Raw genomic sequence first — 17,758 nt, forward strand, 5'->3', positions numbered from 1 at the left:
TCAAGAGGGACGTCAACCACTAGCCAGGACAGCTCCTAATCTGTAACACAACCACTCACCACTGATGGGTAGTGAATGCTGAATTTAAAATATGAGCCAGAGGACCAACCATGTAACAGAATCCCTGTAAAGTAAGACTCTTTTCTGTTTGAAGTTCTGGCGGTAGCTGAATTATAATTTGGGGATCTCTATGCTTTGCACATGTTATTTCACTGAATCTAATCTTCACAACATTCACAGGAGGCAGGCATTAGATCCAAGGTTGATATTGAATATAAAATATTGAGACACTTCCATGAAGGATGGAGAACAGCTACTCCCAAAATGCCGCAATGCCCCACCCCCACCCCAACCATGTGTTTGCTACCCCCAGGACCCCCAGGCCTCCCCATGATCCAGCAACTAAAAGATTAACCCTGGCATAGGGGGCACCCATCCCAAGAGTGGCCGCACCTAACCAGCTATGAAATAATTTGACCACAAACATCGATTATATTCTAGATATAAATGTGAAGCTGAGGCTCTTGGAAGTAAAGTCATTTTCCAAATGGCGAAGGGTGGCTGGCCTCCCTTTTAGACCTCAGATCACTGGCAATGAGGACATCCCACTTATAACCTCCCACTTATAACCTGAGAAGTAGACTTCCTCTAATCTGTCTTACCAAAAGTACAAAACAGTGAACATTTCTCATGAGAGAGAGAGAGAAGATATAAAAATTTGGGTAAGAGCATTTTAGGCTTTTGTGCCTTCCCCTTGTAGCAGATGAATCACAGGGGAATGAAAAAGCCCAGGCCTCATGATGCCCTGCTCTAGGAAGACTAAATTAGTTGCTTACTGAGCCCTCCATCATTCAGATGAAGGGAAGATTCTCACTAAAATACGGCCACTCAGCTCACCCCAGCCAACCCCTGGCCTGTCAGAGCAGGAATTTCCAAAGGTCTCACAGGATATTGTTTTCCTTTACACGTATGAGATCGTGCTGTTCTACTCTTGCTCTCTTCATTCTCTGGACATCTTACAGATCAATATGTACACTGTATTTCACTGATTCTAAGATACACATTTTTCTCACACTTCAGCATCTCTGAAGTTCTAGCCCCGCTATGAAGCCTGTCTTCGGTCTTTGTACTTTGTAATAACAGGAATAATTTACTCAGTAACTTAATTATTAATGGGAAAGTACTATATGCCTCTCTCTAAGGAATATTTATTTAGTTCTCTTGAAGAAGGGACTAATTTTCTAGCTGAAGGTTGTAGTTGAGATGGAAAAACAGCATCAGCTGAGCTCTGCTGCCATTCTGAAACAGAGCACTCTGTTTCTTAAAGTATACTCTCAATATCATAAAGAATGGGCACCAGAAATAAAACCAACCATATTTTAGGTAGATCTAAATGGAATGGCAAGGAGGGCACATTCCTTAACCGGCTAAGTTTCATCTTTTTCATCTGTACTAGTACGTACTCTTAACTAAGCTGTTGTCAGAATAAATATCACCTATTAATTATTCACAATATACTTAATAAAAAATCACAAGGCAATGTGCAGCTTATAATCCCATTTCCAGAAGGCAGAAATAAATATGTTTGTGTATGAATATAATAAGGCTTAAAAGGATCAACACCAAACTTACTACATAGTAAGAGTAATGGATGAGTAAGAGTAATAGTATGCAACCTTTTGGGGGTTGCCTTGGGGGAAATGGAGAGGAAGAAAACAGGGAAATATTCATTTTCATGTCAGACATTCCTGATTATTTGACCTTTTTTTTAGGGATAGAAATTATTTCTACAATCATAAAAGGGCATTTATAGAACACTATGTATTATATGATCCCATTTCAAAAGAGAAAAAAATTATTATAACATGTGAATGGACCCCAACCCAAGGCAACTGCGACTATGACCCACAAAGCAGGAGAGGCTTACACATAAAGCAGTACGTCACTTAATTTCACACTGGAGTGAAGGTCACTAAGTAGTTAGGATATACCCTTAAGAATGATGACCACAATATATTCTCAGTAATAATCATTTAAATCTTCACGAATTCAATTTTGAGTAAACCATTACTCTATTTAAAAAAGTTTGCTAAGTATGTTTAGAATACACATAAAGATCAAAAGGTTTAATCAATTTGTAATAGATCATTTCATACTGTTCACAAAAAACTAACAGTTTTATAGCACCTCAAAATGGATGAGTGCCCTCAACCCTCACAACAGCTCCACAGGCAGTGACCTATGAATCCCATTTTACAAATGGTTAAGTGATGTGACATGGGTCATACACGTAAGGGAAAAGACTCCGTGCTCTTTTTGACCCTATTATGTTGTCACCCTAAGACCCCTAATTAGAAGCAATGCCTGTCCATTTTATAAGAAACAGAAAGAACTAGTAGGAACTCAACTTGGCAACAGTTTGACCAATATTTTTGGTTCACAAATGTACCCAAAATAGCAAATGTAATTTCCAATTGCTATACAAGAAAATCTTCATTAATTAGGATATGGTTTCTCCTGAATGAACTTGGATTCCTGGGGCTTTGCTTCATTTTAAACTAATCATCTACATCCATCTATTCACTCAATAAATACTTACTAAGCCCTTAGTGTGTATGTGTCAAGAGCTTACTTCTTGGGGATGTATGTGTGCAATGTGTGTGTTTATTGTGTGTGTTTATATTGTGTCATTAGTCCTTCCAAATTCCTTCCAGAGCATGATGTTATGCATATGATCTGTTAAGGCAGATCTGGTTACATATGTTGGGCTGGGAGAGCTTACTTCTTTACCAAATTCTAAGGTACTCTGCATCTGATGATGAATAAATAGTTTATTTATTTCAGTGCCTAAATTTTCTACTAGCAATATTTATCTTTACCATCAAATAAAATTACAACTAGTCATTTAGTAAGTATATTATAAAACGGAAATTGTAACCCTACATAAAAAGAAGTTTATACTTACAAGAGTGAGGATCATTTTCCGATAACTGAGAGCTGGCATCCTCTTCTGGGAGTCTGATAAAAATAAATGTTTTATCTTGTATTGAGGCAGGGAGTGTTAGCTTATCAGAGATATTCAGCTCTGCATCAAATATTGGAAATTGGCGTCTTGAGATTCTTAAGTGAAGATAAAATAACACAGCAAGAACATCAGTATCCAAAAATGTGTCTTCATATATCATCAGAGATAATGTCATTACAATAACTAATACTGCTAATAGATAATAAATAAGATGAAAAGGCATTATAGGCATTATAATTAGTAAATGAGTTATAAAATAGAATTAGCAAGACCATAATGTTGCACTTACCAATCAGTCCCCTACCCCTAGCAAATTAAAAGCATTAGAAAAAACTGCCAGGGAATTTACCGTTCTGAGAACTTGACCTACTCTCCTCCAGACCAGGAAAGAACTATTCAGGGTAGGTACTACCCTCATTTCACAGGTGAGCAGCATGAGGCTTATGCAACTGCAGTGGGTTGCCCACGGCCACAGAGGTAGAAAGCAGAGGAGCTAGGAGGCAAATCTGGGCCCTTCTGGCTCCATAAGCCCTTTCTATTTCAGTGAATCTGGACTCTTTAGGGCCTTTTTCATAGGCTTACATCACACTCTTTTTCTCCTTTCTTTTGTGTATATCATACATGTATCTGCCATTTTCTCAGTTGAACCAAATAGCCACATCTTCTCTTTGCTTCTATGCCCTCAACCTTCTTTTGTTCTTTTATTTCCCAAGACTAGCAAATCCTCTCAGAAAACAGAGCATGGGGCAGGTGCCTTATCATAACAGAGTCTCTCCTTGGTTATCTGGAAGAAGACCAACTCCCTGAAAAGACCTAATGGCAACCTGGCTATCAAAGCTAGTGGTACCCTACTGTCATCTTCAATCCTTCCCCACAGGGTTGAAAGGGAGGAAAGGGAAGAAGGCTGTCCTTGCTGAAATATCCCAGATCCAATTCTGGGGATGCTGAGAATCACCATGGATTTCCTGTTTTGCTTCTGACCCATAACATGAAACACATGTCTAACTCTAGGAGTCCTTCCCTGCTATCACTAGGATCCTTGTGACATTAAATATTTGGTGATGACAAGAAGGAATGATGAAAGCAGCACAGCTCAAATGACATCAAAAGGGTTAATAAAAGGAATTCCTAAGTTTCAGATAAAACTGACTTCTGAGAAATCTAATGTGCTTTAGATTCTTCTGAGATTTTCAGACTTTAAAGTGACCAATCATCTACCAACCTCCCCCAAAAGAGGTGGCCTTTAGGTAGGAGCAGGAGGGTTAGACAAAAAGAATATTACACATCCAACTGCATTCTTTTGCTTAATGTTTTAATATGAACCTACAACATCCTACCCTATCCCTGTCAATCCTTCCTATACTCCTACAATCCTATCCAGGGCAGACAGGGGCATAGAGAAAGGACATTCTGAATGTTCTAATTTCTGCTGAATCCAACCAAGAAAGTCTGAACAACAAAAACAACATTTCCTAAAAGAATGTCAAAAAACAAAGATAAATTTTGGCCCGATGAATAAAAGAGTCTCTTAGAGTGATCCTCTAATTACACTCTAAAGGCATATGCAAAAATTAAGGGGAAAGAAGGATTCTTTTCTACACTAAGGGGAGTAATATGCCATGGGTGCCACCAGGATTCATCAAGGAATAAAATACCATATTCCCTTTTTTGGGGAAAGAGACTCCCCTTGGGGCTCCCCTTACAAAAATTACAGGATAATTCTTCCTCATTCTCCCTTGAACTCTAATGAACTCATTCCCAACTCTCTGTTTCTCTTAGGCTTATTCTAGGCTTTAAGCTTGATGCAACTTTAATTCACATATATACTTTTTAAATCAGGAAAACACATTCACTCTTAAATGTCAATAATAATTCATGCTGGACCAGTAATGAAAAACATTACCTTTGTTTTTCTAACTGTGGGGCAAGAGGTCGATATATACCTGAAGGCTAGAATAAGTTTGCTAGAAGGGCACAGGAAATGTACTGCACTTAACTGTCCTAATTCAAAAGCTAATAGATATTTTTTTTTTACTTTTTATTTCTAATACAACAGAGAGAAAATGCAAAATATTCATTATACTATACCTTGTGGCATTGTTGACAATTAGCTCAGATTCTGCTCTATGGTTTTTCTTTAGTTCAATAGCACAATTTCTTGACTTAAGAGTCTCAAAAAGATCTATCAGCAAGTTACCAGGTTCGATGCTGGGCAACTGTCTAATATCACCTAAAAGGAGAATAAGATATAGCAGGTCTTCAGTGAGAGGGTTCCTGAAATTTAGAAGTTGTTTTTATTTCTCCCTACTGATATATGCTATGATTATAAAGATTTATTCTAAGAAAAAAGCCCCCCCAAAATTACTTAAGAACAGTAACTCTTTAAAAATATTTAACAACAACAAAGCAGTCAAAGTAAACAGTATGAGATATAAATAACAGTGATAACACAGTAAGGTACAATCTGAATTGAACTTCCTTCATACCTACAACCCCAGGCAAACTGTGTAGGGGCATATATTTTAGAGAAAAACAGGCCTTAGAATCTTAGGTATATGGTATTCGGTCACCTACTCAGTCTTGCTCAAGGTCTTAGTAGATCTGGAAGAATCTATGGCCTCAAATAAATAAAATAAACATATAAAATACAAAATAAACAAACCCAACATATTTGATAATAGATAAATTCCTGTAATATAATGATTATGTTTGGCTCTATTGGAAATCTGAAACAAACCAACCCTGGAGTGAAAAAAAATCAACTCTTTTCTCAGTGGAAACTGGGGGAATGCTTAAGCCATTAACAGAATCAAATGTTTACAGCACATCCTCAAAGACCTAAGAGAATTATTTGTATACAATTTGATTCTTACAATATGATTCTCTATGAAATCATAGTCCACAGACCAGTAGTACCCAACAGAATCTAACTAAATCTCACCAGAATGGGAAAGGATTTAAGAGGCTACTGATCTCTAATTTATTAGCTGAAAATCATAAATTCACTCCTAAGTGGTCTATAATTCAGACTTTTTATTATTTCCAAATGATCTGCATGATTACTTACTCTAAGTGTGTGGCGTTTTTACCATTTTAACAGTCATCATTTAGGTGACTAGCAGTAACCCATTACAACTCATTTCATTTCGCGGCCTGGTCTGCTAATATCCTCGCCCAGATGGAGAATCATCCAAGCTGATAGAGGGAGAGGTCAGACTGAACTCAGGGGGGCTGGAGTGTGGGCTCTGAGAAACGGCTTCCCACCTATAGGATATGGGTACTAAACCAGTGAAATGGTGTAAGCAACCTACCGACTGCAATGCTTTGAACTAAACAATTAGGATTCCGACAATATCTAACTTACCAAGGATAATAAGCTTAGAAAGTCTGGAGTGCTCACACAATAACTTTAAAACCGATTTGAAGATTCTGACAGATACCAAACTCCCTTCATCCACAACCAGAACTCTAACTGAAGAAAATTTCCATGGACGGTTATTGGCCAGGCTTTTTTTCTCCCATAAATAAAAGCTATAATTGACCTGCAAGCAAAGTATGGCATCTTTAAATTCAAGTTATAAATTTTACAAGACAAAATCTTAACAACCCATGTTATTTTAAAACAAAACTCTTAAATGGGGGAGGGAGGGAGGGTGTAGGTAAAGCCACATAGGGAAACAGCCTAAAGAACTAGAGAACACAAAAGTTCAAACTTCTGAAAACCCTAAAGGGATGGATACACAGAAAAGATAGATCAAATAAATCTAAAAATAAAAAAAGATCAAATAGTTTTTAAAAAATGTTTCTTAATAAGTACTACGTGTGTTTACTGTAACAAGCTCCACACACAGCACTATTGCACCGCCAAATAAATAAATAAAAAATCTTAAAAAATAAACAAATAAATAAATAAAATAAAAATACAGATGAGGAGAAAAATTTGGAAAATAAAACCAGACATTAAATATTTTGGTATACATCATTCCCAAAATGTTTCTATGTTGTAAGTATGCATGTATACACTATATACATACACAGATTTCTTAAATGGTATCATATCTTTTTAAAATTTTTCTACTGAAGCTAGATTCAACATGTCTATTAAGTAAAAGCCTTCATGTTTTCCACCCAAATGCACCAATTCCCTTCAGCAAAACCCCCATTCTCTCAATGGCCTTGTCTCAAAAGAACATCTGAATCACTGCTAACTGCTGCCTTTGATTTTATATATTCAATTAGTTATCTTAGAAATGCCTGGTTGACACTTTCCACTATGTTTTTAGTGCTACCAACTCAATACAGGCCCCACCTATGAGCCTAGATTATTCCCACAGCCTTACAACCACCTTCCCCTACACGCTAACCCAAAATGGGATTGCCAGATAAAATATATGAATTTCAGATAAACAATAAATAACATTTTAGTGTAAGTATGTTTTGTTTTGTTGAAGATTTTATTTGTTTGACAGAGAGAGGTAGCGAGAGCAGGAACACAAGCAGGGGGAGTGGGAGAGGGAGAAGCAGGCTTCCCGCAGAGCAGGAAGCCCGATGTGGGGCTCGATCCCAGGACCCTGAGATCATGACCTGAGCCAAAGGCAGACACTTCACGACTGAGCCATCCAGGTGCACCAGTGCAAGTATGTTTGATGTAATATTTGGCGCACACACACACACACACACACACACAATTTTACTTTCATCTGCTCCATGTGGTTACCGGGTAACCCTAGCCCAAGGATGATAAATAAATGGCATAAGTGCCACATCAGTGCCTTTCCTTTGGCCCTACACTCTCTTCTGATCCTAAATGTGGCTTCAGAAATATTCTCCCAGCATCCCAAGCAGATATTAAGATACTACCCATTGCTCAGAGTTGGAACATAAGATGAAACTTAGTAATAATGCCTCTCCAGCTCTCCTCTTCTAAGCCAACCCTTCAGTCTAATCAGATGTGAAGTCGTAATGGGAAAAATCATAAACTGATCAGAAGTCCCTGCCATGAGTGAGCTACATTGAACTTCTCTAGAGTTATGTTCACTCGTATGACAAATACAGGTGATGCACGATGTCATTTCTGAGGTGGCTCATGGCTCTGTGATTCTCTCTCTCTTGCTTAGGATCCTAAATGGCTCCCCAGTAAGCCCAGTCCAAGCTTCTTTGTTAGATATGCAGAAAGAGCAACGAGAGGGGAGGTCACAAATCTGAATCCTAGCTCCACACCTGGTTACGATCTTGGGCAAGCCATTGAATTCCCCAAATTTCAACTGGTTCTGCTGTAAAATGGAGATGATATGGCTTACTCACTTCACTGGTTTATCAAGGATTTAATGGGATACTTTGCAAACTTGAAAGTTCAAGTTCCCAGTCTAAACCAAATTCAATTTCCATTATTTTATAATACACAGAATTCATTCTGATCAACGCCATCACCTCAAAACCATCTCTACACCCTATGATCATTCTCCTCAATGCCTGTGGAAAGGCCTTCCCCCGAAATAAAATGTCCGTCTCCTCACCTGAGCCTCTCTGTCCTTTATAGTCCAAGTCAATGATTACTGCCTTCAGAAATCTTCCAACAACTGAGTTTCTTGATCTATGAAATGGCAGGTCAGACCTAGAAAAACCTCTCCAGTTCTTTACAAGTTCAAAATGTCATGACTTCTAACTACAGCCAAACTATGTTTTTCAAGCATATCGATTCATTCGAAAATTGTATTACATGACTGTTGGCCAGGCATTGTTGTGGGTAAAGGAGATAAAGAACTGAACCAGATGATCAAAGTCTTCACTTCTATGGAGTTTTCCTTCTATATAATAGAATAAAACCTTTTCCTTCCCACACAGATGCTTCTCAAATAAGGTCTGGGGATGGTAACATGCTTGTAACCAGTCCCACCCCCACCCAGAATAAAGCTTGTACCAGAATCTAAATGAACTACGTCATGAAGCATACACTTCGGTATGGCTGACTTCTTTTCCATAGTAAGACTTCCTCAATGAAAGAAGCAGTCTACTGATTGACTTTCCAGCACCACCAGCTCCTTCCTCCCGGCAAACTGGTCCCAGTTTACGGACCGGCTGCTCTGCGGGGCACTGATCTCAATGTTCAGCGACTACAAAGCAGGGATCCCTAGGACATTCAATAAATACCTACTGTCATCAGGAAGAAATAAAAAATAAACTCACAAAATCAAGCCCGTCTTTCAGGCAAATGTTTTCTCTGTAGAAAAAAACTGGAGAAAGTTTTACCTGACACAGCGTATAAGCGTTAAAACCAGTTTTCTCTCGCAATAAGCCAGCCGCTTTCCCCGTTGGTGCTGTCAGTAACACCTCTATTGCCTTGTCTGCCTTCGGGAGGCTTTGCTCGGTAAAGGTGATCCATTCTTCTGAGACATCCTGGTCTTGTTCAAAATCCTCACAAGCTTTTTTTACCTCTCTTTCTTCCAACTGCTCCATATGCTTAAAAAGATGGCTAACAATGGTGGTCTTCCCACAACCGCCTTTCCCACTGATGACCGTCACGGCGTTGGAGCAAACCATTTCCAAAGCAGCCACCTGATCCTGATCCAGGTGAGCTTCACTTATTTCTACATTCACTTCACTTTCACCGTTACTCCAAACATGGTCACCACTGTCCTGCCGGTCCAGAACAGCCACAGGATTTTCTAAACCCGTTTCATCCGGTTGACTTTCATTCAGTGTCTCGTCGCTTTCTGAATTCTCAGGTTTTGTGGTGTGAATTAACGCAAGCACCCTCTTGACATCGACATGTAAATGCCACGGAGGCCTCGTCATCAGGTCACATATTGAAGAGGCAATGCCTCGCTCAGCCTGGTAAAGGTCATAAAGAAAGACACAGCCCTTCTCGTATGTCACCACACCGATGTCCTTTAAAAACTTCAGAGACTGCCAAGCATCTTGGAAGGACATATGGTCTGACAACTTAGAAGTTAAGTCAGCTTCTTCAATGCACGTGTGCCCTTGGTCTCGACATATGTGCCTCAGTTCCGAATATATTATTAATGCATTCTTCTCCAAATCACTCATCAACTGGAGAAGAGACTTGCACTGACAAAATGATGCCCAACTCGCCTCACACTGCAAAAACTTCAGTTCTGTGTAGGTTATCTTTAAGAAAATAAAGTTCAAGTTGCTTTATAAAAATTATAAATGTTGATGACTATTATCAGAATTACATAAAAATATGTTATTTGTTAATAACTGCTTAAGTCCCAGAGGACATGTATATCAACTAAATTCGGAGAAAAAACTGGGTACCTAATACATCACCAAGTTTTTGCTGTACTGTGGTTAAAGATCTATATAAATTTTTTATTAAAATTGTATTTTCTCAAAACAATACACATACAGTTTTCAAAGTCAAATAACACTATGAAGCTTATCACAAGACAGGAATCCCCTGACTCACCCTTTCCATGCCTTATAAAGTCAACACTGTTCTAAGTACTGTTTATACTACCCTTTTTTTCCCTAATTTTCGATATTTAATATTAACTCCCTCCTAGGGGAAGTCTTTCTCTACAGAAGCTCTCTCTCTTTTATACCATCACCTCCACATCTGCTTCTCCTCTTCCCATCTTTGAAAAAAAGTTATAGTATACATCTGATTAATCAATTTTCAGTAAATCATTGTTAAATAGGATTCACAGCTGAGGACAGGCTATACTACAATTATATTAACTTTTGTGTCAAACTCTTGTGTGTATAGTAAAGTTGGTGACTGCCTCAGTTTCTTGGCTTGTTTAGGTTCCTACGTGCCTCTCCACAATTCTGCCCAAACTCTACTGGAGAGACACAGAACTTCCTTCACCAAGATCCACTCAGAAGGTTCTCCATCGACTCCATTTTTTTTCTTTTTCATGGAGACATCCCTCCTGGAGCCCTCCATACATTTTATGGGCTAAAATGTGTCCCCCTCAAATTCATATGTTGAAATCCTAACCTGCTAGCATGTCAAAATGTGGCCATATTTGGAGATATGGTCTTTAAACAGGTAATTAAGTTCAAATGAGGTCATTGGCCCTAATCCAGTATGACTGGTGTCCTTTTAAGAAGGGAGATTACAACAGACAGGCACAAAAGGAAGACAACGTGAAGACCCAGGGAGAAGGGTCTTCTCACAACCATGTACAAGCTAAGGAGGACTCAGAAGAAACCAACCAACCAACACCTTGATTTTGGACTTAGAGCCTCCTGAACCGTGATAAGATAAATTTCTATTGTTTAAGCTACCCAGACTATGGCATGAAGCACAGACTTAGAGGGTTGGCAGCCCCAGCCATCTAATACCTCAGTAATGGTCTATATTCTTGATGGTGGCTTCCACACTGAATAGTAGGACTTCAAGTTTCCTGTTCCCACTTGAGTCCCAGAATGTGCATTGCTCTGCCTCTCTTCTCTACTGAATATATATAAGAATCTAATGTTCCAATGAATTTCATTTTGCAAAACATACTGAAATCATCATCATTTTATGTAGGAAACAAATTCATTATTCCTGCATTTCTCAAATTGGGGGGAAGGGGTTCGGTAAGCATCCTTGGGTATCCAAGAATTATCTCAGAATTTTTAAATTGTATTTTCATTTGGAAAACCACCCATAACCAAACACTGCCAACAGTTAAGTGCCGAGTTTGGTTTCCAACATCATTGAAGCCTCATAGTGCCACGCCTACTCTTGGCCTCTAATGATAAGAACAGAGGTGGATTCACACGTAAGTGATATTATTGTGCCAAATAAAAATTCCAATAGTATCATGATGTACCACACGAATAATGAAAGTTTTCAGAAGTTCAAATGGGAAAGTGAGGGATTAAAATGGATTTGCCAAATTCATAAGAACGTTTGTCTTCAATGAGATCTATATTCACATTGCAAATGGCCATTTAGTTACCAAAGAGATGTTTCCCATTAAGTTATATAATTAAATTATTGACAATTACAATGTCATCAATTTACTGCATAAGAGCTATAGGTATAAGAAGTTTATAGTTGGTTCTAATACTAAAAGAAAAATCAACATTGAGGTCATATGAATTTTTTTCCTTTGAAAGAGATGCAAAAATTGTCAAGTTTGAGAAATCTTCCCTCACACAGGATTTCTAAGTGGTGAGTAAATAAATGTCTTACTTACTTTACTAAATCCAAGTTTCCATGGATGTGTACCTAACATCTCTTCTAGGTCTCCCAACACCTCCTTAGAACCTGAGCTTAAGAGCCATTTAAAGTGTCGAGGCAGAAGAACTGGAAGGAATTCCATTACTTTTGGGAACTGCAAAGCTGTCATGACACTTTTAAATGGAGCTACAGGATAATAGAAAAGAACAAATCAAAACATACAAATGAGCTCAAGAACAACTGATGTGATGGACATTCTCCTGGAGCACAACCAGTTCCAAAAATCCAAATCAAAGAGAGACAAATAAATTTACTTTAACCAGCAAGAAAATTGATCGTGTTATAACAACGGATTTTGTACTGAAGCGGTTTTCATTATGTTCTTCAAATGCTTAGACAACCACTTCTTAGCCTTCTGTTTCCTTTTGTGTACAATATAATCAGAGTAAAATTTGTGACTCTGTGATATAAAGATAAATTTAAAGCTAAGCATAAAAAATAAATCATTGACATATTAACCTTTATAATCATTTTTCTGACTGTAATCATGATTCTTTTGTCACTGAAGTTATTCAGTGATGTCCTGCCAAATTTATTTGATATAATTAAGAAATGAAATATTCCATTCATGTGAATGTCGAGATAACAAACCATACTAAAAAATTATTTGATACCATTTTGGACTGAAATCTTTCCAAAATGGAATACTCGTATTCTTACCTTTCTCCTCTGCCTTCTTTTTTTTTTTTTTTCAAGATTCTTTATTTATTTATTGGACAGAGAGAGAGAGAGGGAGAGCACAAGCAGGGGGAGAGGCAGGCAGAGGGAGAGGGAGAAGCAGGCTCGCCGCTGAGCAGGGACTCGATCCCAGGACCCTGGGATCATGACCTAAGCTGAAGGCAGCCGCTTAGCCAACTGAACCACACAGGCGCCCCTCTCCTCTGCCTTCTTAAACAGAATAATAATTGGAACTGAGTAGTTAAAAACTGAACTTTTTCTTAACGACTCAAGGTAATCCCATGCACACAAAAGTTAGAGAGAGGGGCGCCTGGGTGGCTCAGTCGTTAAGCATCTGCCTTTGGCTCAGGTCATGGTCCCAGGGTCCTGGGATCAAGCCCCGCATCGGGCTCCCTGCTCGGGCTCCCTGCTCGGGCTTCCTGCTTGCCGGGAAGCCTGTTTCTCCCTCCCCCACTCCCCTTGCTTGTGTTCCCTCTCTCACTGTGTCTCTCTCTGTCAAATAAATAAATAAAATCTTAAAAAAAAAGAGAGAGAGAGAAACACAGTTTTAGAGCTGGGGAGGAACTGAAAGGGGCTTAAAGATCATCTCACCCAACCTCTCCACCTTAATGATGAGGAACCTGGAAATTATAATGACAAACCCAAAAGCAATAGAAACACATTTTCAAAAACAGATTTTAAAAAAGAACAGTATGCCAAGATACTATAGTGGTGATATCTTAAACACACTAGTCATTAAGTATTTCAATTACAATAAAACTAGATGATAAAATCACACCTACTTGTGTTTTCCACAGGGAGGCACATCTTGTTTTCTGGTAGAGACTCTTCCTGTTCATTCTGTGTAGACTGTTTTTGACCATTCCTTCCAGTTTCCTTTTGGAAAGTTCTTAATGTTTCCCTAAGATTTTCAAAGTTGAGGTTTTTAAAGCTTGATACAGCACTTACCCATGCCAAAAATTTATTTATATAATCACTGGGGAAATTACAGTCTTTAAGAAACAGGGAACAGATGTGTGTTTGATTTGGCGGTGACATATCAGACTGTAAAAAGTAAGATGGAAATCCTTGAACTTGATAGCTCCTTGATCCCACAGGTTTCACTTGTACCTTCACTCGCCACCAAGGACCCGTTACTGGAAAACGTCCAAACACGTCACATTGCTCTTGAGTGTTTTCATCAGAAATCACAACTTTAAAAAAAAAGTTAATTTAAGACATTTTAAAACCTCCTTTTCAATGTTTCACCAAATCTACCACTCTCTTTATTCCCCGCCCCAGCACCCTGTACAGATGTTTATTAGGGTATTTACATTCCACTTACCTGTTTATCAGTCTCTCTCTACTGTGCTATAAGCTCTCTAAAATAAGACAATGTTTCACTTGTCCTTGTATTCCAAGAGGTAAGTATGGTACATGGCAAGTCTGCTGTTTGTCTTCTAAAAACAGTCATCTCTCTGCTACTCTGACCTAAGCCAAAAATGACCTTCATGCAATTTCTAAAAAAAATGCCATGGTCTCTCCCACCACAGGGCCTTTGCACAAGCTGTTCCATCTGCCTCAAATGTTCTCTTCCTTACTGTTTGCCCCCATTTGCTACAGACCTCTAAATTTAATTGTCACTTCCTCAGGAAAGTCTTCCCTGAATCTCAAGATTATAACCTCTCATAGCACTACTTATTATTCCTTCTATGAACTAAGTAATATTACAGCTACTTCTGTAATTATTTAAAGAATGTCTATTTAATTCACGAAAGAACAAGCTCCATTAAGGCAGAAACCTCATTATCTTATCTCTCCCGGGTATCCCCCCTGGCAACAAACACCACCATGCTTGGAACAAGGTATCCAGTCACTAATATTTTTAGGATAAATGACTAAACCCTTACAAATACTTGAAAACTTTCTGTCTAAACTTGCGCTGCCCACTCACATGTGACTACTTAAACTTAAATTAATAAAAATTAAACAAAATTTAAAATTCAGCTCTTCAGTTGCACTAGCTGCATTTCACGTTCCCAATAGCCACGTATAGCTGGTGGCTATTGTACTGGACAGCGCAAACATAGAACAGTGCCATCAGCACAGAACATTCTACTGGTCTTACCAGTAAAATTTTCTTAAATATCAGTCACAATGTACACACAACGGGTATTATGTATAGCACAGGAAACTACACAAGCACATCACAGCGTTATTCACACAAAGTTAATGAATCCACAACGCCTTGAGGTGTTTCTTTTGTGTGCGTGTATTTTCTAAGTAGCTGAAAAGTAAATATTTGACTCCAGGCAGGATAGGAAAATAGTTGAAAAGTCTAATTCTGCGTGTGAATACAGGCTCAACATCCAACTGTTCCCTCGACTATAAAAATAAAACTACCTCAAAGAGTTGTGAACATCAAATGAGATAATACACGTTGAGCACAAGCTTAACGCACGGTATTACTCAAGTCACTGCTACTGTAATTTATTTATATAATCTTATCCTAAGTAGGATGAAACAGCTAGGCCATCCCAAAAAATGTCTGTTAGCAGCAATCGGGCGCCTGACTTAGGACAAGGCCAGAACGGGAAACACTTCATCCTCCAATCCCATCCCCTCGGGGCAGAGGGTTTCCTCACCGCGGAGGCGCCCCGGGAGGGTGCCCGCCTTTACGCCCCCACTGCACAGCTCCTCGGCATCGACAAACTCCACGTCTTCATCCCCCGCCACGTCCTCCTTCAGCCAGTCATCGTCCTCTTCCACCAAGTCCTTGGCTGGGAGCAAAGGTCCCTGCAGCTCGCGCAAGTGCTGACTCAAAAAAGCCATGCTGTTCCCCTGCAACTCTCCCCGCGCACCCTGCTCCCGGGCAGGGTACACGGCCACGATCAGCCAATCAGCTCCGAAAATTGAGAACTTCCGGGAACGCCCCCACGCAGCCTGCGCGTGCGGAGGGGCGGGGCAGCGGCGAAGCTCCGCCCCAAGGCTCCCGCGGGAGGCGGGGATGAGACTCAGCAGGGGAGGGGATGAGGGCGGAGCGATTGGGGGTTGGAGAAGAGCGTGCGCGCAAGGCAACCAGACGTGAGGGTCTGAGCGGTGCCAGGTGTTAACCCGCCCGCTGGGCAGCGTCGGGTGTGGCACCCGCAGAACCTCTAGCACCTCCGGAGAGAGAAACGTGAGGGAAGGCCATGTCTAGTGAGCCTAGAGAGCCCAGAAAAGCAAGCCCTCTCCAACACCCTAAAACGAAAACCCAGATGCTCTTCAGGACAACCGGCCACCACCCAAAGCACAGAACAGCGAATCTCCAGTCGGGAGACCCGTTTACTCATGACTGCTTTTGTTCTCCGTTTCCTTAAGGAGTTGAATTTATATCATCAAAGGCTCTTATTCAAGGTACAGTTATCTAGGCACCATTCCATACGCACTCTGTCGAGATCTAGGACAGAGACCCAGGATTCTGTCTTTTTAATGCACGTCCCAGTTGTGTATTTTGATGTTCAGCCAGGTTTGGGAACTGCTGTATTACATGACATTCAAAGTCTTTTTCATCTTTTCCTCTGTGAGAACAAACTGGTCACCCAAGCTTCTTTAAGCTGGACAACTACCTGCTCACAGTGGGGCAAAAAAAGCATCTATTTATAGCTGAGAGTATAGAGGGGGACTGGGAAAGGGAAATAGAAGAGAATCACAGTGACTTTAAAAAGTTATTCTGGAGCCATGGTTCCCACACATGCTGGGGATACTATTTGAAAGCCTTGTTACTCTTTGAGGAACACCATAAAGTATATCACTACCTTACTACTTTTATACGGTTTATTATGAAATCACTCTATTAATAGTAAACCCAAAATAACTAAGCAGACACTGTTTGCTAAATCCCAAAGCATTTTATGATAGATTCTAATATACATAAACAACAGCCAGCACCAAAGGTTTAAGAAAAATCTATGGGAGAAAATACTAAAATTGATTTTTCCCTTTGGGTACAAGTATCTCCTTTTGTTGCTTTTAGAAAAACTATGTTGCAGCTCACAAAACACGGGTGTTTCCAAGGATCCTCTATGTGAGCTTGAATTCCTTCCTGAACACTCCCAATGACTACTGTTTCCACCACGACACTGAATCTGCCCTCACACGACTGGTCTCTTTGTTGCTAAATCCAGTGGATACCTTCTTGCCTGTGTCTTACCTCACCTCTCAACGATATTTAACCCTGGTAACTATTTTCTTCTTGTAACACTTTGTTCCCCGGCTTTCATGACTTGTGTTCTCAGGTTTTCCTCCTACCTCTGTAGCCACTGATAGTTTCTTTGGGTTCCTCTGCTGTCCTCTTAAGTACTAGGACTCCCCCGGGTTCCATCCTGAGCACCTCCTCACTCTGTAATCCTCCCCTCAGGCATCTTTCACCTACTCTCTCATCTACACGCTAATGACTCCTAACCTGATCTGCAAACCAGTGCCCACGACCGCCTATTAGATACCACTCCTGGATGGCCCATGGCTACTTCAGACTCAGCGTGTCTCAACTGAAAGGTGTCTGCTGCCCAAATCCAGGTCACTTATGTGTGTCTACAAGGGATGTTCTTGATACCAACTCAGTGATTTGGGCATAAGACTCCAGAAGTTAAGCTGCTGTTGATATAACTCAACTGCCTTCTTCTAAGTAGTGTAGGTGAGGATTCAGGATGGTGAGAACTTTGCTTCTTTACCTATTGTTTCTTCACTTAAAAAAAAAAATGTTAACAATTCTATGTTCCTGAATACCATTTTTACCATTTTTACCCAGTAAGCAACAGTACTCAAATCTGGCTGTGCATCAAAATCATTTGGGATGTTTCTAAAAATGAGATTCCTGGATCTACCCTGAAGGTACA

At 39.8% G+C, this 17,758-nt stretch overlaps 1 protein-coding gene across 3 annotated transcripts in view; it reads right to left on the reverse strand.

Moving 5' to 3' along the window:
* The window catches only part of HELB (DNA helicase B), a 29,967-nt gene extending 14,223 nt beyond the window's left edge, over positions 1-15,744 (reverse strand). The window contains exons 1-8 of one of the 3 annotated variants that reach the window (XM_027593523.2): positions 15,527-15,551; positions 14,013-14,095; positions 13,685-13,803; positions 12,181-12,350; positions 9,275-10,153; positions 6,390-6,567; positions 5,114-5,255; positions 2,966-3,120 (exon numbers count right to left, since the gene is read on the reverse strand). In XM_027593523.2, coding sequence (XP_027449324.2) covers positions 2,966-3,120; positions 5,114-5,255; positions 6,390-6,567; positions 9,275-10,153; positions 12,181-12,350; positions 13,685-13,709 — 1,549 coding nt within the window. In that variant the 5' untranslated portion in view covers positions 13,710-13,803; positions 14,013-14,095; positions 15,527-15,551. Of the gene's footprint in view, positions 1-2,965; positions 3,121-5,113; positions 5,256-6,389; positions 6,568-9,274; positions 10,154-12,180; positions 12,351-13,684; positions 14,096-15,526 lie in introns of all 3 variants that reach the window. The other 2 variants (XM_027593521.2, XM_027593522.2) reach the window with 2 other exon arrangements.
* Between the last annotated feature and the right edge of the window lie 2,014 nt (positions 15,745-17,758).

Source organism: Zalophus californianus, chromosome 9 (assembly GCF_009762305.2).
Source record: "Zalophus californianus isolate mZalCal1 chromosome 9, mZalCal1.pri.v2, whole genome shotgun sequence".
NCBI classification, from domain to species: Eukaryota; Metazoa; Chordata; class Mammalia; order Carnivora; family Otariidae; genus Zalophus; species Zalophus californianus.